General features: G+C 47.8%; 1 protein-coding gene across 3 annotated transcripts in view; it reads left to right on the top strand.

The window, feature by feature from the left end:
• PARP6 (poly(ADP-ribose) polymerase family member 6) overlaps positions 1–23,201 on the top strand; it is a 55,935-nt gene that overhangs the window by 16,487 nt on the left and 16,247 nt on the right. For 2 of the 3 annotated variants that reach the window (XR_014785332.1, XM_084816951.1), the window contains exons 5-18: positions 390–450; positions 2,452–2,542; positions 2,980–3,046; positions 3,893–4,042; positions 6,808–6,985; positions 8,402–8,455; positions 11,275–11,370; positions 11,531–11,623; positions 12,872–12,997; positions 13,589–13,654; positions 14,923–14,990; positions 15,530–15,578; positions 20,362–20,474; positions 22,373–22,445. Coding sequence is in view for 1 of the 3 variants with exons in the window: in XM_084816951.1 (XP_084673077.1) it covers positions 390–450; positions 2,452–2,542; positions 2,980–3,046; positions 3,893–4,042; positions 6,808–6,985; positions 8,402–8,455; positions 11,275–11,370; positions 11,531–11,623; positions 12,872–12,997; positions 13,589–13,654; positions 14,923–14,990; positions 15,530–15,578; positions 20,362–20,474; positions 22,373–22,445 (1,285 nt within the window). In the remaining 2 variants the exon portion in view is untranslated. The remainder of the gene's footprint in view (positions 1–389; positions 451–2,451; positions 2,543–2,979; positions 3,047–3,892; positions 4,043–6,807; positions 6,986–8,401; positions 8,456–11,274; positions 11,371–11,530; positions 11,624–12,871; positions 12,998–13,588; positions 13,655–14,922; positions 14,991–15,529; positions 15,579–20,361; positions 20,475–22,372; positions 22,446–23,201) is intronic. The other variant, XR_014785333.1, reaches the window with a different exon arrangement.

Here is a 23,201-nt window from a genome sequence, read left to right as displayed (position 1 = left end):
GATTGATCTAGCTGATCAAACAGCTTTCTAGAGAGTCAGACCCAATCCTGGAGTGGCTGTTAATGCACAAGGAGAATAACCCAACCTGCCTTGGAGACCCTACAGAGGCACAGGGTATAAATGCTAAAATAAAAAGAAATAACAGTGTTAACCTTGGCAGCTATGCTCATAGTAGCTGCCACCACTTGACCACATATTTAACTCCACGTCAACAGGGTTAGGAGGGCCAGAGGACTCTGCAAATTAACAGAGGGGCATCATTGCCATCAGCCATCCTTTCAGTCCATTAGCCAGCAACATCTTCTGTCCTCTGCCCCCTCCCTATGCCCTTGTTCCTTCTCTTCCTTCTGACACAGGTCTTTCCCTAACCCTCTGATTTTCTTTCACAGGGAATATGGGACCATCGATGACGTGGATATTGACCTGCATATCAACATTGGCTTTCTAGATGTAAGTTGCAGGACATATTAGCATGCTTGTTATGAGAGGAGGAGGGTTGGGACGGGGCTCCCTGTATGCCTGTTTCCTTCTTTCCAGATATCTGCAAGCCTAGAAGCCTGAGAGATTTCCAGCTCTGATGCTGTTAGGAAGGTTCATTTCTGAACCTTCCTAACATGGGGAGGGGCCATAGCTCAGTGTGATAGAGCACATGCTTTGCACTCAGAAGGTCCCAGGTTCGATCCCCAGCTTCTCCAGGTAGGGCGAGGAAAGGATCCTGCCTGAAACCCTGGAGAGCGGCTGCCAGTCAGTGTCAGCAATACTGGGCTAGATGGGCCAATGGTCTGACTCGGTATAAGGCAGCTTCCTATGTTCCTATGTTCATTCTCTTGGATTAGCAGCAAGAAGCTCTTACATTTCTTCTGCACTATGATGAAAAGAAATGATGATAATAATGATAATAATGATAATATTATCATTAATGACAATGATGATGATGTGGCTATCTTACTGTTCATTCTACAGCCCCAACCTCAAAATTTAGCCTCAGAATTAGACTCTTAATAAACACACTCAAGAACACCTAGACCCTTCCTGCTCTGGGTTTGTTCACACAGTAATAATGGAGCGTGGACCTTCCTGCGTGCTTTCACCTAATACGTATGGAGCAAAGCAGTGTCAGCCCCAGACACTTAACTGCCTGAGGTGAAGTCCATATGCTCCACCCCCCACCCCCCTGCTCTGCTAGGGCCAACACTTTAAAAAGTCTTGCTGCACCATTCAGACACCAGTTCTTGCTTTCATCTGACCCCCTTTGTGGTGCCGGCTGAAGCAGATCGCTTCACCCGGCTGCACGGTGAGGCCAGCCCTGGAGCAAAGTCAACAACTTGCATAAAGGAAACTTCAGGTGTTGTATCTCTATGGTATGGAGAAGCCTTAAGGCAGTTGTAGTAGAGGTGAAATGGAGGCTCCTTGGGAGGGGGAGCTTGAGGTCCTCGCACATTGTGATGTTGGACTGTATGCCAGGCGTGGGCAGACCTTGGGCTTTTGGGACCAACTGTGTTTTTTATTAGAACTTTAAGGTCCACTAATCAGAGCCTGGTGCAAAATAGGGGGTGGTGGAGAGAATTAACTACTGCACCCCATGAGCAGAGCCATACACTGTATATGCAAATACAAATCTACACCTGAGTTACTATAGATCGGAGCCTAACCCAAAACTCTCCAAGGGGCCAGTTGAGCTGCACAAAGACCTGGTCGAAGGCCAACAATCAACATTCCATTTTACAGGTGAGGAACACTGAGGCTAACCATGTGCACAAGGCGAGGCCGTGTCAAACATGGGAAAAAATCTTCTCCCTTTTACTTACTACTGTTAAACTATTGAAGGTCAGAAACATAAGAACATAAGAAGAGCCATGCTGGGTCAGACCAAGGGTCCATCTAGTCCAGCATTCTCTTCACACAGTGGCCAACCAGCTGTTGTCCAGGAACTCACAAGCAAGACATGAATGCAGCAGCACCCTCCTGCCCATGTTCCCCAGCATCTGATGTACATAGGTTCACTGCCTCTGGTATTGGAGGTAGCACATAGCCTCAAGACTAGTAGCCATTGATAGCCTTCTCCTCCAGGAATTTGTCCAACCCCCTTTTAAAGCCATCCAAATTGGTGGCCATCACTACATCCTGTGGTAGCGAATTCCATAGTTCAACTCTGCACTGTGTGAAGAAGTCCTTCCTTTTATCTCTCCTGAATCTCCTACCAATCAACTTCATGGGATAACCCATTGGGTTCTAGTATTATGGCAGAGGGAGAAAAATGTCTCCCTATTCAAATAACCTTTGCTGATCTACTAAAAATAACCCTAAGGTTTACCAGTAGATCCTGAGCCACCTTCTGCCCGCCCCTGCTGTATGTTACCAATGTCTGTTTCTAGCCCTCGCTACTCCTCGCCCCCTGTCATGTCTGTGGCGCAGCCCTGATGGGTTCTGGGGATCCGGTTCTCATTGCAGGAGGAGGTGGCAACAGCCTGGAAGGTCCTACGGACCGAACCCATTGTCCTCCGACTGCGGTTCTCCCTTTCCCAGTACCTGGATGGCCCTGGTGAGTAGCACACTTGCTTGATCGTGATGGAGGGGAGTGGAGGAAGAGCTGTGAACATCCACTGGGGAGACAGTTTGTGCTGCCAGACTAATTAAGCTTATTTATTGAGATTGCTTATCACAGCACAGAATGCTGAAGCTGTCTGTCTGAGACGTCTTTCAGGAGCCTTCCTTCTGCCCTGGCTAGGCCCTCTGGAGAGATTCTCTTGTCTGAGCCACTAAGCCAGTTTTCCCCCAACCTTGTGCCCTTCCAAGGTTTTTGGACTTTAACTCCCATCAGCCCCAGCCAACGTGGACAGTTTCCATCAGCCACAGCAACTGCCAGGAATGCTGGGAGTTGTCATCCAAAACATCAGGAAGCCTCCAATTTGGGGAAGGCCACGCTGTGTGCTGTGGGTTCTGTGTATATTACTAACTTATGCTGGTCTTGTTCTCCAGAACCATCTATTGAGGTTTTCCAGCCATCCAATAAGGAAGGGTTTGGACTGGGCCTACAGCTGAAGAAGTGAGTAAGGCCTCTCTTTTTTTTTTTGATCTGGTGCCATGTAGTACTGCTCTATAGTAGGGATGCAGAGTCCCAGGAGGGTACCAGGTGGGAGAAGGCTGATGTGCTGCGTGAAGAACAACTCAGGCCTAGGGGCCACACCTGTCCCTCTGGGGCTTCCCAGAGGGCTATGCCCCCTTCTTCATGTCATCAGGTGGTTCCTGCTTCCTTCCTGACCACCAATTGTTTGGTGGTGTTCCAGCTTTTGTGTGATTTCTTCCCCATTCTAAAAGGTTGAAATGCATCTCCTAAGGCTTCCTTACTGGCAGTAAGAGCTTTAAGCTACACTATATTGGTGTGTTTTTGTCTTTTGGCCTCTCCCTCTTTGCCTTCAGCCATACCCACCACTGGAATGCAGCTTTTCCAAGAGCTCCTCTGATACTGAATTTGTCTCTCTCAGCCTGAGCTCAGAGGGTCAGTACCCCTGCTCTGCAGGCATCTGTCATTGTGGGGCAGATATATAATTTTGTACAAGATGGAAATAGTGGCCATTGCTATTCATTGAAATGTATGCACATTTAAATTCAATGTCTTGCAATGAGACTGATCTTTTTTGTTAAAGAAACTCAATGACAAACTCATTGCAGGGATAGGCAGGTACTAATTTCTGAGTTTAGATGCCCTTCCTTTTCTCAGTTTACTGCCCTTTCGTGGGCTTCGGGATCCAAGATCTCCTGGTCCTTCCTTCTGCTCCCCACTGATGTTGCTGGACCAGATGGGAAATGGGTGCAGGACGAGTCAGAAGGCCTCTCTCGCGGCCTTCCCTGCCATCCGATTCTGCCAGTCCTTGTTTTCTCTTTCTACTAGGATCCTGGGAATGTTCACATCCCAGCAATGGAAACACCTCAGCAACGACTTCCTCAAGAGCCAGCAGGAAAAGCGGCACAGCTGGTTCAAGGCCAGCGGCACCATCAAGAAATTCCGTGCTGGTCTCAGCATCTTTTCACCCCTCCCCAAGTACGGTTGCCCTCCTTTCCCATCTCCTCCTAAGGCGGTTTTGGTCCTCACGTCTCCTTTCCCCTTGCTGTCCGCTTTTGAAAGGGGCTGCATCACCCCACAGTGGAACTGTTGAGCCAGTTGACACATGCAGTGGAATCAAGACCTGGTGTGTAGTGTAGCAGCTAAGAGGCTGAGCTATGACTCGGGAAGTCCCGAGTTCAAATCCTACCTCTCCCATTCTCTCACTAGGTGACCTGAAATGAGCCATTCTCATCGGGATAGGGCCATAGATAGCTCAGTGGTAGAGCACATGCTTTGCATGCAGAAGGCCCCAGATTTGATGGACGGAGGCAACTGCTCTCAAAGGATATCTAGCAGACCACCTTGCCTTATATATACCCAGCCAGCCTTTAAGATTGTGGGGAGATCTTGATGGTTGTTCCAAAACTAACAGAATGTCACCAGGTAATACCTCGACGGTGGGTTTTCTCAGTAGTGGCCCTCACCCTCTGGAAAACCCTCCCCCGTGCTGTTCGGGAGGCAGAAAGTGTGGCTTCTTTCAAGCGTCTCCTGAAAATGCATGCCTTCACCCAGGCTTTCCCTGGCTTGTAATGAAATGAATCCAACTTACTGCTCCTTGTATTGCATCTGATTGTACTTGGAATTGTTTTTAATGCCGTATTTTAAATGTGATTTTCATATTTACATGTAAACTGCTGGGGGATTTTATTATATTTAGTGGTATATAAATATCATAAATAAACAAATAAATAAAGGTGGGAAGCAAGGGCAAAATAGCTGCAGGTAGGGCTGGGAAAGGCCCCTATCTGAAAAAGTGGAGTGTCTAGAAATACTGAGGTAGATGGATTAATGGTCTAACTTGGTAAAAGCCAGTTCTGAAGTGGGAAACCTTTTCCTGTGCTACTTCAGCTTGCTTAAAATGCCGCCCCTCAAGTACAAACGAAAGAAAGACAGACAGACAAGAAATCCTTCCAACACCTAGAAAATTAGTCTGTTACATAAAAAAGAGTCCACTGCCCTCTCCATGACATGCTATTTTTCTAGGTGCAGGGAGTTTTCTTTTTTTTTTGTACAGGACTGCATTCCAGCATGCAGTCCTCTATCTACAGCTTGGTAACACTTTTTTTTTACTTGAGCCTGCTGCATGTGTCAGCTGGCCCTTTTGAGTTGTGCATCCTTCCACTCTGTGGGTCAAAGTAGCTTCAGAAAAGGCTGATGGTGATCAGGGTCCTGTATGTGTGTGTGTGCTAAATCATCCATCCGAACAGCAGGCAGAGAGGCAACGGTTAACCGATGCTACCAAGGGGACCTGCAACAAAATGTTGCAATATGAAGTGCTCCCGTTCTGCAATCCAGTTAGCCATGCCTTCTCCCAAAATCCTCATTCCATTCCGGTGGGTTTTCCGTTTTTAAAAATCCCCAATAGCCAGTCAGCCTTCTGTAGCCACTGAGCATGCTCTGTCCTCTTGGGCTCCTTTGGGTTTCTCCCCTGCCCCACTCGTTTGTTTTGTTTTGTTTTGTTTCTAAAGATGTTCTGTCCTTCTGCAAACCTTGAAGCCTGTTGTTACTTCCCTCTTGTGCGTGGATGGTGTGGTTTTGGCTACATAAGCAGCAGCACTCACCTCTGAACATCAGAAGTCAAGGGAGTGATATTCAACACCACTGTATAGGGTCTGGGGGTGCTAACTGCTTTCTTTTCCCCCATTCCCAAGTTTGTGCTTCACTCTCTACACTTCATTTTTCTGCCCGTTTAGATGTGGCTTGCTGCCTTCCAGCTGTTTCTAGCCAATATCTCCATCTGCCTTGTGACAGTTAAGTGGGCGCTGCTACTGAACTATATGTTACATTAACAGTGCATTTAGTGTATCTGTTTTGATCAGCCAAGATGGGCTTAGGGGTAGTATTGTGTAACCTTGGGCTGATCTAGTTCTCAAACTAACCTACCTCCCACGGTTGTTGTGAGGATAAAATGGAAAGCTGAGGAATCATGGGGCGGGCTCCAATGGTGCTCCTACACAGAGTAGACCCATTGAAGTCAATGGGCCTAACCTACGCAGGACTACTGTTGGATACTGCCCATGTACGCCGCTTTGGAGAAAGGCTGGGGCAAAAAATGTAATAAATACAGGGCTGGCCCAAGGCATTTTGCTGCATGAGGCGAAAGGCAAGATGGTGCCTCCCCTATTCCATGTGCAGAAGCCAGCTGGTTGGGCAGCTGAATGTTACTTCAACACTGGCAACGGGACAATGTCTTCCACCGCCCAAAGCACCCAAGGGCAGCCAGCTACTTTAGGGCACACATAGCTCTTTTCTCCAGCAGAGGGCAATGGCCGGGGGATCCGGAGAAACAGCCGGGGACTGCCACTGCCACCCCCACCCCCAGTATCTGCTGCCTGAAACCATTGTCTCATTCATCCTAATGGTAGGACCGGCCCTGTATAAATATGTATAGATGTATATGTGTGTGTATATGCGTGTATCTAGATGTAGATATATATAAACAGAAAATGTTAGCAAGCTTCTCCAGAGCTCCCTGACAGTAGCTCCCAAGTCTGGATTTTGGCTTCCCCCTTACCAGCATTCTGCGATTCTTGCTGAGCGATGATGGGAGCAAGGAAGTTCACCATACTGGGCTGTTCCTACCTTGAAAAACCCGCTCCTGCTGTAATGTCACCCAGAGAAGGTTCTGAGACTGTCCTTTCCCAGGTCCAGAAGGGATAAGCGCCTTCATGAGGTGCTGATCTGTCTGTCTGTGTCTGCAGGTCTCCCAGCTTTCCGGTCATACAAGACTCCATGCTGAAAGGCAAACTCGGCGTCCCAGAGCTGCGTGTCAATCGCCTCATGAACCGCTCCATCTCCTGCACCATGAAGAACCCTAAAGTGGAAGTGTTTGGCTACCCCCCCAGCACCCAGGCAGGTGTCGCCCCATTCAACATCCTGGTGGGTTTCCTCTCTGCCCTTGTCCCTTGGGGCTGGGCTGTGGGTTTTTCTCTTGGGGACAGTTGATCATGTTTCTTCCTATTAGCAATAAATTAGAGAGCTGAGCTAGATGATCGGGAGAATCATGCTGTGGAGCTTTTGTTGCATTGTATTACTTCAGACTGCAGATGGAAGGATCACGTATTTGAATGGTCTTCTGTATTAAAACACAGAACACAAAACTCCCTGCAAGTAGAAAACTAGCATATCAAGGAGAACGTTGGGATAGAGCCTTTCTGCCTGGCGTGCTAGTTTTCTGTGTGTAGATAGGCTGGTGTTTGGTTTGGTGTTTGGTTGGCAGCAACATCCAAATGAGATCTGTCATTTGTAGTCCAAAAGGGAATGATCTAGTAATTGCCGCACCATGTGAGGCTGCCGAACATGTAGCTCAGCTTTAACACAGATCTATTTGGATTGCCGTTCATCTGTAGTTCATCAAAGACCTTTGGTCTCTCGTTAGCAACAGAGTGCAACAAAGAGAAGAATGTTCTTTGTTCTAGAACAAATGGCCATGCCAGCTGCGGATCATGGGAGTTGTACTCCAACACATCTCCTGTTTGTGAAGAAATTTACACATTTTGATAAGTTCTTGGCAAACAACGAATTGAATGAAATTCTCCCCCATCGGCACTGACCAAATTCAAATGGTACTGCTCTTTCTGGCATGGAGAGGACCATGTTGCCCCTTCCTGTCCTGTAGTTGTTAAAGCGGAGGAGCCTGTCAGAAAAAGAGAGGTGGCAACCCTAATTCAGCACCACAAACATGGCTGGACACACAAGGATTCAACCCCGGACTTTTAAGAGCTAAGCACTCAAATGCCTTGGCCTGGGTAGACACATCTGTCAGTTTCGCTTTCTCACACTTTGTTTTAAATCTTAAGTTCTTGCTATCCCATTTATGGAGAAATGTGCACATTTTGGTAGGCTCTTATGAAAAATGAACCTAATGAAATGCTTCCTCATCCCTACTGGAGGGCCACAGGTTTCCCACCCCTGATCTAGAGAAACAGCAGGGTCTTGTGTGCCAGGATCTTGGAAGGAATAGGAATCCCAAATGGTCTTGCTTGGAGAGATTCTCATAGTACAGGGGTGGGCAGAAGGTAGATCTCCAGATGTTGTGGACTTCAACTCCCAGAAGCCCCTGCCAGCATGGCCAATTGTCAGGAATGCTGGGAGCTGAAGACCAAAATAGCTGGAGATGTACCTTTTGCCCGCCGTGTTGTAGACTACTCTGATGTGTAATGGGGGCAGTTCTGGTCTGCACAGCAGGGTCTTCTGCTGGATACATGCATCTAAAGGAGAAATCTGTTCTACAAACAGTGAACAAACAGGTGTCTAGTAATGTGGCCGGGCTGTTCCCTTGTCTGCTCTCTGCAGGTTGGCGGCCACTGCAAAAATATTCCCACCTTGGAATATGGGTTTCTCGTTCAGGTAAGTAACCCTCACCCCTTATCTGTTCTACTTCAGTCAGTGTATCTGTGAACCAAGGTAGTTTGACTGATCTGTAGTAACTTTGTGTTCAGCCCAGCTTCTGTCAACTTGAAGATCTAGAGCGAGGTGAAAGACTGATACATTAGCTAGTGTGAAATCTTTTTTTTTTTTTTGGTTGAGGGTACCTGAGATAAGGTGCCTCTGAGCATAAGGTGGGCTGGGTGATAAGAACAGGTGTGCAAGCTGACATAGCAGTTGCTGGGACAAACTAGCCAGTGGTGCTCCATACAGAATAATAACTTTGCATTTTGATCGCATTTTGGGAGCTTTCTTCTTCCAAGCACTTCACATACATTCTGTCGTAATCCCCACAACAACAACATCCCTGTAAGGTGGGGTTAGTTAAGGCTGTCACCCAATTAAAGAAATCTTAAACAACGGATTATTTATTTATTTATTTATTAAATGTATTAATCGCCTATCTGGCCAGTCACCCAGCCACTCTGGGCGATGTACAAAATGTGTAATAAAACAGTTTAAAACAATAAAATTCTACAGTAAAAACACCATATTTCTAAAAATACCCTAACCCACCCCAAATGCCTGCCTGAACAACCACATTTTTAATGTGCGGCGGAAGCTCATTAAAGAGGGGGCATGGCGGAGTTCCCTAGGGAGGGAGTTCCACAGAGCGGGGGCCACCACAGAGAAGGCCCTCTCCCTCGTCCCCACCAGTCTAGCTGTCCTGGCTGATGGAACAGAGAGAAGGCCATCCGAGGCTGATCTTGTTAAGTGGCCTGTCTGGTGTTGCTGGAGGCGCACCTTAAGATAGGCTGGGCCGGAACCATATTGGGTTTTAAAGGTCAAAACCAACACCTTGAGCCCGGAAAACAACTGCAAGCCAGTACAACTCCTTCAGCACTGGAGTGATGTGATCTCGCCAGCGGCTGCCTTTAATTAGGCGAGCCACCGCGTTCTGTACCAGCTGCAGCTTCCGAACCGTCTTCAAGGGTAGCCCCATGTAGAGCGCATTACAGTAGTCTAAACGAGAGGAGACGAGGGCATGTAGTACCGATGGGAGCAGATGGTTGGGAAGGAAGGGGTGCAGCCGCCGTATCAGATGGAGTTGGTACAGCGCTGTCCGGCTCACAGCTGACACCTGAGCCTCCATGGACAGCTGGGAGTCCAACATGACCCCCAGGCTGTGGATCTGGTCTTTCAAGGGTAGCCGTACCCCATTCAACACCAGGTCAACATCCCTCAGCCTCCTCTTGTCTCCCACCAGAAGTACCTCGGTCTTGTCAGGGTTCAGCTTCAGCTTATTCCTCCCCATCCAGCCGCTCACCGTCTCCAAACATTTGGACAGGGATTCTACGGCCAACCTTGGAGAAGATTTGAATGAGAGGTAGAGCTGCGTGTCATCCGCATATTGATGAAACCTCCTGATGATAGCCCCCAGCGGCTTCACATAGATGTTAAATAGCATCAGGGAGAGGATGGAACCCTGTGGCACCCCACAAGTAAGTGGCCACAGGTCCGAAACCTCCTCTCCCAGTGCTACCCTCTGGTACCTGCCGGAGAGGAAGGACCGGAACCACCGCAATATGGTGTCTCCAATGCCCAACCCCTCCAGGCGGTCCAGGAGGATACCGTGGTCAACGGTATCAAAAGCCGCTGGGAGGTCGAGGAGAACAAGGAAGGAGCATTCACCCCTATCCAGAGCCCTCCTCATATCATCCACCAAGGCGACCAAGGCCGTTTCTGTCCCATGCCCAGGCCTGAAGCCCGCCTGAAATGGACAAATTATTACATTTGTATCCTGCCTTTTTTCCTCTTGTAAGGAACCCAAGGCGGTTTACACAGTCCTCCTCCTCTTCCATTTTTATCCCCCAACAACCGTGTGAAGTAAGGTAGGCTGAGAGTCAGTGAGTGGCCCGAAGTCACCCAGTGAGCTACATGGCCAAGTGAGGACTCAAACCTGGATGTCCTGAGTCCCAGTCCAACACTCTAACCGCTACACCACACTGGCTCTCCATTTGATGGTGTGAGCTTTACATTTACATGTAAATGAAAAGTTGTGATGTGTGGAGGGATATATGTCAAATGAACATATGAAGTGGCCGTATACAAAGTGGGACAGTTGGTCCTTTTAGCTCAGTATTGTTTAGCCCGGGGTGGGGAAATTTTTTTCTGTTGAGGACTGCATTCCCTTAGGGCAGATACAGGGAATATGTTTCCCTCTAGATGATGATAAACTGCAACTCCCATCAGCCCTAGCTAGCATAGCTAATGGTGAAGGGTTGTGGAAGTTGCAGTCCAACAACATCTGGAGGACCACACATTCCCCATCCCTGCCTTGAGGATAATCTGTGGAGGGCCGCATGGTAGTGGGTGGGGCCAGTGCTAAAAGTGGGCAGGCAGGGGTACCTCTTTTCTTTCCACCCAACCCCCCTCTCTTTCACCCTCTTTTCTCTCATGTTGCCACTCTTCTCTCTCTCTCTCTCTCTCTCCCCCCCCCCAGCTCGCTCTTACCATAGAACTGAACTGATGACACACAGAGAGCTTTTGAAATTAGGTTGAAGGCCACATGAAATTAGGCTGAGACTGCAAGTTGCCCAGCTTTAGTTGAACCTGATCGGTGGTGGCTCTCAGCATGCCTGGGAAAGACATCTGCCGTCTGAGGTCCTTTAAATGGGCAATGCTGGGGATTGAACCTGAGACCTTCTGCATGCAAAGCATGTGCTCTACCACTGACCTGTGGCTCTTACCAGGAGGAAGTGGCTTTTCTGACCTAGATATGGTCTCGCCCTCTCACTCAGATTATGAAGTACGCAGAGCAGAGAATTCCTACGCTGAATGAGTACTGTGTGGTGTGTGATGAACAGCACGTCTTCCAGAACGGATCCATGCTGAAGGTACTGCTCCCTTTTTAAGCATCAATCTCTCCGTCGATCAGCATGAAAGCACAACTGGGAAAGGCTGGTGGGAAGGGTTTTCTTCACAGATAATAAGTGCCCAAGGTCAAGAGGCACAGGCACCTCTCTCACTAGCTGTGTGGTTTTGGTCTTCCTCCAGCCAGCTGTATGCACCCGGGAGCTGTGTGTCTTCTCCTTCTACACTCTCGGTGTGATGTCTGGTGCTGCAGAAGAGGTGGCCACTGGAGCAGAGGTACACATGCTGAGCCTGGAGGGAGGAATGTACAAGGGCCCAAACTGGGGAGGAGAACCATGAGACCAAGGGATGCAAACAAGAATGTCTGTAGTCCGGGGCTGATTCTTGAACTCCACTTCTAGAGCCTGGAGTACTTCTGGTGTAACTCTTTATCCATACACATGAAGTGTGACTGCACCTTTTGCTAGGGGTGTGCACGTTTGACTTGGGTGCAATACAGCAAAGGATGCAAAGTGAACTCTTGCTGATGTCTAAGGTGGGTGTTTGTTAAGAACAGGGGTGCAGAACACCAGGCCCAGGGGCCAAATCCCACCTGCCTGGGGTCCCACTCTGGCCCTCGGAAGTTTCCCCAGAAGGCCATGCTCCCTTTCCCTTTCCCTTTCCCTTGCCCCATTCCCTTTCCCCCAACCACTGAACATTGGGTGGCTTCCTGGCTTTTGTGCAATCTTTTCCCCATTCCAAAAGGTTGAAATGCCTCTCCTAAGGCTTAGTGACTGGCAGCAAGAGCTAGGGATGGGTGAACTCACCCTAGTCTGGGTCGTGCGCTGCTCACTGGACCCCCACCCTGACTGAGCCACCATTTTGTGTAAAAATGGCAGCTTGGCCTTTTTTGTAAATGCCCATTTCCACAAATGGCGGCCATAAAGTGGCCATTTATGCAAAACTACGGACGTAAATGGTCCAACTTGCCACATGCCAAGTCGGGCAAGCGTGGGTGTCCACGGACTGGAGACTGGGGGGCAGAGCGGTGGATGTCCACCAGACTCCACCCCCTTCCCAGATTCCCATGACATCCCTAGCAAGACCTTTAAGCTAAAATATGCTGGTTGTTTTGGTAGTTCTGCCTCTGCCCCTTTTGCCTCCCCCCCCCCCCCCGCTGAGGTATGTCTCCTGAGAGCATCTACGAAATGGGATGAAGTCCTCAAGCTGAAAGAGATTCAACATCCCTGGTTTAGAAAGAGGAATAATAAGTATATGTAGATGGGTTTACCATCTCATGCTCAGAAGGGAGGAGCAACCTTATTGGAACAGCTGCCTGAGAATGTGGCCTTGAAATCCATCCATTCTAATATTGATGCCCCCAAGTCCTATTGGGCCTCAGGACTCTAGTTAATTTACTTTATGGAAAATAAATGCTTGGTTGCCTCTGTGCTGGGCTGCCAGGATGGAGGTGGGAGATTAGATGAGGTGTTGGGATGGGGCATCACCTTTTCTATCCCCTCATTGGTTGCTTCTCTCTTTCAGGTAGTGGACCTGCTGGTGGCTATGTGCCGAGCAGCCTTGGAGTCCCCACGCAAGAGCATCATCTTTGAGCCCTACCCCTCCGTTGTGGACCCTGGTGACCCGAAGACCCTGGCCTTCAACCCCAAGGTTGGTGTGAGTTAGCAGTAGGGAAATTCTGAAGCTTGTGGGGGGCTTTGTCACTATTTAACATTCAAATTCCAGCGTGGAAATTGACAGGGATGTCTCCCGAATCAAAATTTGCAACAAAATCATCTACCCTTTCGATGATTTTCTGGCAAATTTTGATTCAGGAGACATCCCGTTAATTTCTGTGCTGGAATTGGATGTCATATCATTACAAACCCCCACCACAAGCTTCAACCTGACCCTCATTGGCTCCCCAGCAGAACAGAATCACATGCATATGAATTTTGGCACTGATTTCGTATGCACTTTCTGGATGTGGGAAAATATCTATTTCTATCCTTATCCAAATTCAATTTCTGGTCTGGGTTCATTGTGAATGCAAGTTGTTCAACTCAGCTGAGCTTCCAGCTGCAGGCACAATATACTCAGCAGCCAAAAATATTAAGAGACTGGCTGGCCCTGCATGTGTCTCTGAGCACTATGACTTTCATGGCACTTAGGCCATGTGGCTTCCTGGGAACGGTGCAGTGAATTAGGACTGAGGTATTTCTGTGTCTGATGCATATCCTCTCCCTTTCCCTTGACACACAGAAGAAGAACTATGAAAGGTTGCAGAAGGCTCTGGACAGTGTAATGTCAATCCGTGAAATGACCCAAGTAGGTACCAACACATTAATTCCAAACATGTCCCTCTCATTGTCTGTTCCCTCCCCCACTGACTTTTTTCTGGGGTGGCTTCAACCCGTCCTGTAGCAGTGATGCATAGCATTGTACAAAGCCCTAAACATCTTGGGACCAGGATACTCGAGAGAGCGCCTTCTCTCTTACCAACTTGCTGGATCACTGAGGTCATCAGAGGGCATGTTTCTGGTTCTTCCACATGGACCTATGGCCCACCTGGAGTCCACCTGGAGAAGAGCCTTCAGTGTGGTGGCTCCCTTCCTATGGAACTCCCTGCCTCTGGAGGTCAGGCAGGTGCCAACACTGCATTGTTTTCAGCATGTCCTGAAAACAGCTCTTTTTCTGGAAACCTTCCTTGGTGACCAGCCACCATTTTATTGGCATTGTTTTTTAAATAATAATTTTAATATCATTATTCATTCTTTTCACCTCTTGTTGTTCACCGCTCTGGAATCTATTTAGATGTAAATAAATAAATAATCCCCTCTTGCTCTGTGATATTACATGTTAATGTTTACCCATTCAGAGTGAGGGCAGGGAGCATAGCCTTTACTCTGATTTGCCTTGGTGACATGGACACATAGCCAAATCTGATTGAAAGTGTGATGCTGTGATGTCATCACACTGGCTATGATCCCTCATTGGCTAGATAATTTAGCAAACAAGAAGAATCCACTTTAATACACACACACACACACACACACACACACACACAGAGAGAGAGAGAGAGAGGCAGCAAAGCAGCTACCAAGAAGGACAATGGATAAGAGTGATCTATCACAAAAAGGTAAGCTTTGGGGCTTTTTCAAGAGGACAATTTAGGACCTACAACATATTTGCTTATGAAAAATGGTTGCACCCCTCATATATATTAAGGAAATCTTCCACAACCTGTGCTACAACTCCCATTATCCCTGGCCATTGGCCATGCTAGCTGAGGCTGATGGGAGTGGAAGTTCAAAACATCTGGAAGGCACCAGGTTGGGGAAGTCTGTTTTAAGGCATGGTAAATGCATAAGAGAGACAGGGAGTTACCAAAGAACAGAACAGAGATAGTGTTAAAGTGAGATCTTCTGTTTCAGGGGGGAGTGGGGGAGAAAACGAGGCCCCGTTGTCCTCCCCATCAGGCCATTTTAATAAATTGTTGTTGTGAGTCCCTAGCAGGACTGAAACAAACGAGGCTTTTCTTCTTCTTTGTACTGCTAATGCTGCTGTAACTGCTCCTGCTGCCCCTTTTTCCTCAGGGGTCCTACCTGGAGATCAAGAAACAAATGGACAAGTTGGACCCTCTGGCCCATCCTCTGCTGCAATGGTAAGGAAGCAGGAGGCATAATTGTGCAGGGATTGCTGGGAGGGTTTCGGTGAGGATGTGCCAATGAGGGAAAAAGAAGAAGACCCCTCAGTTATAAGAAGGGCAGGTGAGGATACATCATTGTCCCGAGTGGCTGTGATGCTAAGCAAGCCTTCTTTGAGGGAGGTGTATCCCACAAAATTTTGACTGGACTTCAGAGTTTTGAGGTTTGGATGGAGGCACCAAATTTTGAACTGGTTGGTTGCCCTCATCTTCACTCTGAGATTTTGACCCCAAGCGACCTCCCACAGCTCCTAAATGGTTTCCCACCCTGAGATACGATCAGATTTCTGCCTGCCAAGGGAGGTCTTTCTACGTGGTTGTGATCACACCCTGCACATCCCCAGTTGTGGCTCGACCAGTACTCTGCTCTGCTGCAGCATGTGTCAGGATGCTCTCCCAATAGCATAGGCTGGTGCCTTCTCGGCCAGGCCTCAGATTGACCAGTGGTGGAGTGAGCATGTTTTCTCCAACACTCTTTGTCTCTCTGTCCTTCCTAGGATAATCTCTAGCAACAGGTCTCACATTGTCAAGCTACCTCTCAGCAGGGTAAGCAATCGTTCCTTTCTTGTCGCAGTTACAGCCGTCCCACTAAGAAGGGGGGAATAGCTCAGTGGTAGAGCACCTGCGTATTCATGCAGAAAGTCCCAGGGTCAGTCCCTGGCATTTCCAGCAGATCTCAGCTTGAGACCTTGAAGAAATGCCATCAGTCAAGAATAGACAATACTGGGCTAGCTGCACAGCAGTCTAACCTGGCCAAAGGTGACTTTCTGAGTACATACAGCAGGGGTGGGGAACCTGCGGTCCTTCAGATATTGCTGCTTCCATCATCCTTGACTACTGTGGATGCTGGCTGGGGCTGATGGGAAGCCATCAGTTCCCCATTCCTGAGTAGGGATGTCCCTCACTGGGAAACCCAAGTCTTTTTTGACTCGGCCAAGTTCCGTGGCGTGCACAACTCGATTTGCGTTTGGGAGCCAAGCTGGGTGCTCTTCCCCCTGAACTTCAGGAACTCCCCCCCCACAGGGTCTGCAATTCGTGCAAATTTCTGAGCAATTTGCACAAATTTGCCTGAATTAGCACATTCAACCGTAATTTGTGTGAATAGTTCAGAACTTTGCACATTTTGCAGAATCTGCAGAAGGAAAAGGTGCAAAATGCCTGGAAAATCTGCAAACTGGCCTGACTTGCTGCAGACTGAGTCAGGCACCACAGCAGAAACTGGAACGAAGTCCAGGGGGCTGAACCTAGGGCAACCCATCGAACTCCACCCCTCCAAACGGATTTATCTGACATCCCTACTCCTGACATATAGATTTTATATGCTGGGACGTTGGGTACACCTAAGCTGCAATCCTGTACCCATTTACCTGGGAGTAAGCCTGCTTTTCTGAGTTAACATGGTTAAGATTGCAGTGTAGGTTCACCAGATTCAGTGGCATGTCTTCCCAAGATCTGTTGGGTGTAGATTGGGGTGGTTCTGAAACATGTTTTTACTGATGCAGCCTGTTGTTTACTCATCGGCCCTTTGAGTGATATTTGATAAAATACAATGAAATAAAGCACAGCATGCTGTTTGACAATGACAAAGAAAACTCGCAGCCTCTGTGCCGCTAAATTTTAGTGAATAAAACCGATTTTTGTTGTTGTTCAGTCATTCAGTTGTGTCCGACTCTTCGTGACCCCATGGACCATAGCACACCAGGCCTTCCTGTCCTGCGCTCTCTCCTGGAGCGTGCTCAAGTTCATATTCATTGCATCGGTGATGCTATCTAGCCATCTCATCCTCTGCCGTCCCCTTCTCCTTTTGCCTTCAGTCTTTCCCAGCATCAGGGTCTTTTCCAGAGAGTTTTCTCTTTGCATTAGGTGGCCAAAATATTTGAGCTTCAGCTTCAGTATCTGTCCTTCCAATGAGCACTCAGGGTTGATTTCCTTTAGGATTGACTGATTTGACCTCCTTGCAGTCCAGGGGACTCGTAAGAGTCTTCTCCAGCACCGCAGTTCGAAAGCATCAATTCTTCGGCGCTCAGCCTTCCTTATAGTCCAGCTCTCACAGCCATACAATACTACTGGGAAAACCATAGCTTTGATTAGATGGACCTTTGTCGGCAAGGTGATGTCTCTGCTTCTTACTATGCTGTCTAGGTTTGCCATAGCTTTCCTCCCAAGGAACAAGTGTCTTTTAATTTCATGGCTACAGTCACCGTCTTTGGTGATCATGGAGCCCAAGAAAATACAATCTGTCACTGCTTCCATTTCTTCCCCTTCTATATGCCAGGAAGTGATGGGGCCAGATGCCATGATCTTCATTTTTTTAATGTTGAGTTTCAAACCAGCTTTTGCACTCTCCTCTTTCACCCTCAACAAGAGGCTCTTGAGATCCTCTTCGCTTTCTGCCATTAGGGTGGTATCGTCTGCGTATCGGAGGTTGTTGATAATTCTCCCGGCAATCTTAATTCTGACTTGTGATTCATCCAACCCGGCGTTTCTCATGATGTACTCTGCATGTAAGTTAAATAAGCAGGGTGACAATATGCAGCCTTGTCATACTCCTTTCCCAATTTTGAACCACTCGGTTGTTCTATGTCTGGTTCTTACTGTTGCTTCTTGACCCTTGTACAGGTTTCTCAGGAGACAGGTAAGGTGGTCTGGTACTCCCATCTCTTTCAGAATTTGCCACAGTTTGTTGTGATCCACACAATCAAAGGCTTTAGCGTAGTCAATGAAGCAGAAATAGCCGTTTTTCTGGAATTCTCTTGCTTTCTCCATGATCCAGCGAATGTTGGCGATTTGATCTCTAGTTCCTCTGCCTCTTCGAAACCCAGCTTGTACTTCCGGTAGTTCTCGGTTCACATACTGCTGAAGCCTAGCTTGTAGGATTTTGAGCATCACCTTGCTGGCATGTGAAATGAGCGCAATTGTGCGGTAGCTTGAACACTCTTTGGCGTTGCCCTTCTTTGGAATTGGAATGTAAACTGACCTTTTCTAGCGTTGTGGCCATTGTTGAGTGTTCCAAATTTGTTGGCATATTGAGTGCAGCACTTTAACAGCATCATCTTTTAGGATTTTAAATAGCTCAGCTGGAAGACTGTCATCTCCGCTAGCTTTGTTGTTAGTAATGCTTCCTAAGGCCCACTTGACTTCACTCTCTAGGATGTCCGGCTCAAGTTCAGTGACCACACTATCATGGCTATCAGGGACATTCCGATCTTTCCTGTATAGTTCTTCTGTGTATTCTTTCCACCTCTTCTTAATCTCATCTGCTTCTGTTAGGTCCCTGTCTTCTTTGTCCTTTATCATGCCCGTCTTTGCACAAAACGTTCCCTTGAGATCTCCGATTTTCTTGAAGAGATCTCTCGTCTTTCCCATTCTGTTGTTTTCCTCGATTTCTTTGCATTGTTCATTTAAGAAGGCCTTCTTGTCTCTCCTTGCGATTCTCTGTAACTCTGCATTCAGTTGGATATATCTTCCCCTTTCTCCCTTGCTTTTCGCTTCCCTTCTTTCGTCAGCTACTTGTAAAGCCTCATCAGACAGCCACTTGGCTTTCTTGCATTTCTTTTTCTTTGGGATGGATTGAGTTGCTGTCTCCTGAACAATGTTACGGACCTCCGTCCATAGTTCCTCAGGCACTCTGTCTATCAGGTCTAATCCCTTAAATCTATTCCTCACCTGCACTGTATATTCATAAGGGATATGATTTAGGTCATACCTGAATGGTTTAGTGGTTTTCCCTACGTTCTTCAATTTCAGCCGAAATTTTGCAACAAGAAGCTCATGATCTGAGCCACAGTCAGCTCCAGGTCTTGTTTTTACTGACTGTATAGAGCTTCTTCATCTTTGGCTGCAAAGGACATAATCAATCTGATTTCGATATTGACCATTGTTCAGATCCAATCGCTCTCCCAGGAAGGCATTTCACCAGATTACAAAGCATTCCTCAATTCTTGGGCAGCTACGGCATGTTTTGCTACCATACAGGTCATGCATTTGTCTTGATGGTGCCGAGAACAAATAACCATTAATATGTTTTGGTTCCATGATCTACATTTGAGAGCTCAAATAACAGACTCGCCAGAACAACTTTCCAAGGAGATATTTGTGTTATAGCTGATGGTGGAAAATGTTTCATGGGCAGGCAAAAGAAAGTACTTGACACAATTCATCAGCCTTCCCCAACCTGGGCCCCTCCAGAGGTGTAAGGCTGTAACCCTCAGTATTCCCACCCATGCTGGCTGGGAATGCTGGGAGTTGCAGTTCAACACATATGGAAGACCTCAGGTTTCAATACAAAACCAATGCATGGAATTCACTGCCATGTGGTGTAGTGATGGTTATTGGCCTAGATGGCTTTCGAAGGGGATCAGACGCATCCAGGGAGGAAATCTTTACCGGTGGGCATTTGCCATGATTGTTAAATGGTACTTCCACATTTGGAGACAGTATACCTTTGCTCTGAATACTAGTTGCTGGGGAAGAACTGCAGGGAGAGGCTCATGCCCTCCTGTTCCTACTTGTGGGAAGCATCCTGGAAACTTCTGGCTATCCAGTGGGATGCAGGTTGCTGGACTGGAGGGGCTTTTGGTGTGATCCAGCAGATGGGCTCTTCTTTTGTTATGCCAAATACATGCAACCTTTGTTTCACACTGGCCTGGTTCTCGCATAACACTAACCCATGACATGGATTGTTGAATTTGGGGTTGTTGTGGTGGGTAAATGCGGCCGAACTAGCAAACCATGGATTGTTAACCATGAAGTACCCAAAAAGAGAACCCGTGGTTTGTTGCTGGGTTGTGAACTCTGGATTTTTTAAATCATGGGTTGTCATTATGTGTGAACCCAGAATTGTGGCTTGTTCATGGGTTGTTTCAACAGGCTACAGAGGCGGCAGGCAAGAGCAGTAAAAACAACCCAGCTACTCTACATGCCAGTACTACAGCACTGCAAAGGCATTTGGGATACAGAGAGGGAGCAGGTGAAGGAGGAGAGAAACAAACAACCCACTGATTGAGAAAACAAACCACAGTTTGTTTCATGGTCTGCCAGACAAACCCTGGCTAGGGCAAGAAACCATGGGTTAAATAAATCATGGGTTAGCATTATGTGCGAACCACGTAATGAGTGGACCACAAGTGTATGAGAATAGCTTTCTAAATAATGGGACTGTTTTCGAAAAGAGCATCATCAGGAAAAAGGCAAACAGAAGTTTCCTGTGACCAACTTCCTTGCATGATGGCCCTCTTTCTCTCTCTCTCTCTCTCTCTCTGCCTTTATTCCCCTCTTGTTCCTCCCCCCCTTCCCTTTCCTTTTCATGTGGGTCTGTTTCCCTTGGTAGCAGCTGAAATTTATGCACACCTCACACCAGTTCCTCCTGCTGAGCAGCCCTCCCGCCAAGGAGGCACGCTTCCGAACGGCCAAGAAGCTGTACGGCAGCACCTTCGCCTTCCAGTAAGTCTGGATGTCCCCACTTCGTCTTTTTGACTTTTCCTTCTGGCTAAAAGAGCGTCCATCCTTCCAATGGTACTTTCTAGCTTTCGCCCTGCTTTGCATCAGTCACTACAGGAGGCTTTAAAAGAACCATTTCACAGGGAATATCTTCGCAAGTGTGACCTCCAACCAGTTGTTGTGGTGTGGAGTGATCCTGTTCAAAGCTCCAGCCAGCCAGCCAGCCAGCCATGCCCTCTTCTGAAATACGCCTTTCCGTTTAGGGTGGCCACATGTCCTACATGACAGAGGACAGTCCTCTATTTGAAGGGCTGTCAGAGGACAGTCCTCTATTTGCAGGGCTGCCCAGTCCAAGTCCAATTTAAAGGTAAAGAACCCTAAGAAGGGAGAGCAGCAGGGGCCTTGGAGTGGCCCATCCGCAGTGAGCACCTGGACAGCAGACTGAACAGGTACGCAGTTGGTCCCGGGGTCACAGCCTTCCCCACGGTGGTGAGATGTATAGTATTTCTATTAAAATGACAGCTGTTGTTTTTAAATTTACATCTACATATACCAGTTAGCATATGCAAACTTTATGCAGATCTTTGTCCTCCTCTGTTATCTATTTCCTCTTTTTTTTTTGGCAATGTGTAAGTAGTCCCCTTAATTTTATTCTCCCTCCCCCCTGGTTTTCCATGTCCCCCCCTCCACATGCAGCTTTCTGTGGCCATTGAGCATGCTGAGTCCTCCCTGGGCGATTCTGGTGGTTTCTCCTTTTAGTTCGCTCCCCACCCCAAGATGTTTTCGTACTTCTGTAAGCCGTGGGCTTCTTCCAAGCCTGCTGATGCCTCCCTCCTGTTCATTTGCTGATACTTCCCTCCTGTTCATGGATGGTACAATTCTGGCTACATAACAATTAGGAGCTAGGATTACATGAACTATCTCGATCTTTCATCATGGAACTCAAGGTGGTGGACCTGGGGTTCCCACATGATCTCCCATCCAGTCACTGACCAGACCAGGCCTGCTTAGCTTCAATAAGGTTGCTGCATCGGGTGCCCTCGGACCATGTCCCAAGACCGCTGCCCATTTCACCTCTGCACCTGGTCACCAAGTCACTTTGTGAATTTATCCCACTGATTTGGGTTTATTTTGTTTTTGTTTTGGCATTCGAACTTGGCATCAGATTTGGTTTGGTTATGGGTGGCGTTGAGCAAACTCAGCATTTAGGAAGAGGAAATTAAAATCCCCATTCCAGGAGGTGGAAGTGTGTTTTATGAGGAAATATTGAGAACGAAGAAGGTGGGAGTCCAATGAGAAATGAAACTCAATTGGACAAGAACGCAGGTCTGCATCCAAAGTATGTGTTTTGTCAAATGTAGCTGATCAACTGGTATTTGGGTAAACTTGCAGATGATGGGAATATACGTGGGACAAGGATGTGTTCTGCTTTGAAGGATGATCACTATACGGCTGTTGTGTAGTCTATGCTAGAATAAAAACAAAGCAGGGGTGGGGGAAGAAGGGAAAGGAAGAAGAGGGAAGCAGGAATCTGACTGTGGAAGTGATGGGGGTGTGCAAGTGGGTGGTGTCTTAGGAAATGAAGTGTGGACATGGAGAGATAACATGAGGGATAGCAAGGCTGATTACAGCAGCCTGGTTTTATAGCCCTGCTCAGGCATTCTAATATACCGCGCAATCAGAGCTGAGGGAGGAAGAGCGAGCGTGAGTGCACTGTCTCCATCCCCATCGCCCCCTATGAGTTGCAGGGCAAATATCTACAGTGGGAAGCCTACTCTACTCACATTTCCCAGGCTTGGGGTGTGTGTGTACAGTACGTGTGTGCATGTGTGCACATGCTTACATGCGTGTCGATGGTAGGGAGAAGTGCAGGCAAGCTGAACCTTTCTCTCCCCTTGCAGTGGCTCTCACATTGAGAACTGGCACTCCATTCTGCGGAACGGGCTGGTCAATGCATCGTACACCAAATTGCAGGTAAGGGGCCCCATGCAGACCCCTGCCACTCCCCTTGTCACATCAGTCCTGTGCAATGGAGGATTTTCTGGGCTTCTCCCTCACATCTGCTGCTCAGTCAGGACTCACATACCCTGGTCCACTCAGAAGAGTTTGCGCACTCAGCTTGGCCGCATTGGACTGCAGCCCGTTTCCATCCAGCTGCATTTACCCCGATCCATTGGTGTCTTGCTGTAAACAACACAGGCATGCGCCCATGTGGTGACCCTGGAGGGCCGGTATTCCTTGTTTTGGGTCAGTGTGACCCAGGATGGCTCAACCACATTACATCCCCAGTGGGGTCTCTTTGGAGAGCCACTCCGCATCCCAGAACTCTGCATTTATTTTATAGTATTTGTATGTACGACTTTTCAGCCGTCATGGTGGCTCTCAAAGCGATTCAGGCTACTAAAACCCAGATTTCATTTATTTATGTTTATCCCGCCTTTCCTCAAGGTGGCATACATGGTTCTCTTCCCCCTCCCATTTTGTCCTCACAACAACCCTGCAAGGTGGGTTAGGCTGGAAGATAGCAGCTGGCCCAAAGTCACACCAGTGAGCTTCATGGCTGAGGGAGGATTTGGACCTGGATCTCTGCGCTGCTAGTCCGACACTTGAACTGCTACATCAGACATTTCTAGGGAGAAGATATTGCTCTGGTAATAACAGATCTAGAAATATTTATTATTAACACTTATGTATCACCTTATGTGTTAAAAAGCCATCAAAGGTGGTGTA

This window comes from Heloderma suspectum, chromosome 11 (assembly GCF_057233095.1).
Source record: "Heloderma suspectum isolate Gila_16-S chromosome 11, 16-S_ref, whole genome shotgun sequence".
Taxonomy (NCBI): domain Eukaryota; kingdom Metazoa; phylum Chordata; class Lepidosauria; order Squamata; family Helodermatidae; genus Heloderma; species Heloderma suspectum.
This window is presented reverse-complemented; position numbering and strand designations above follow the sequence as displayed.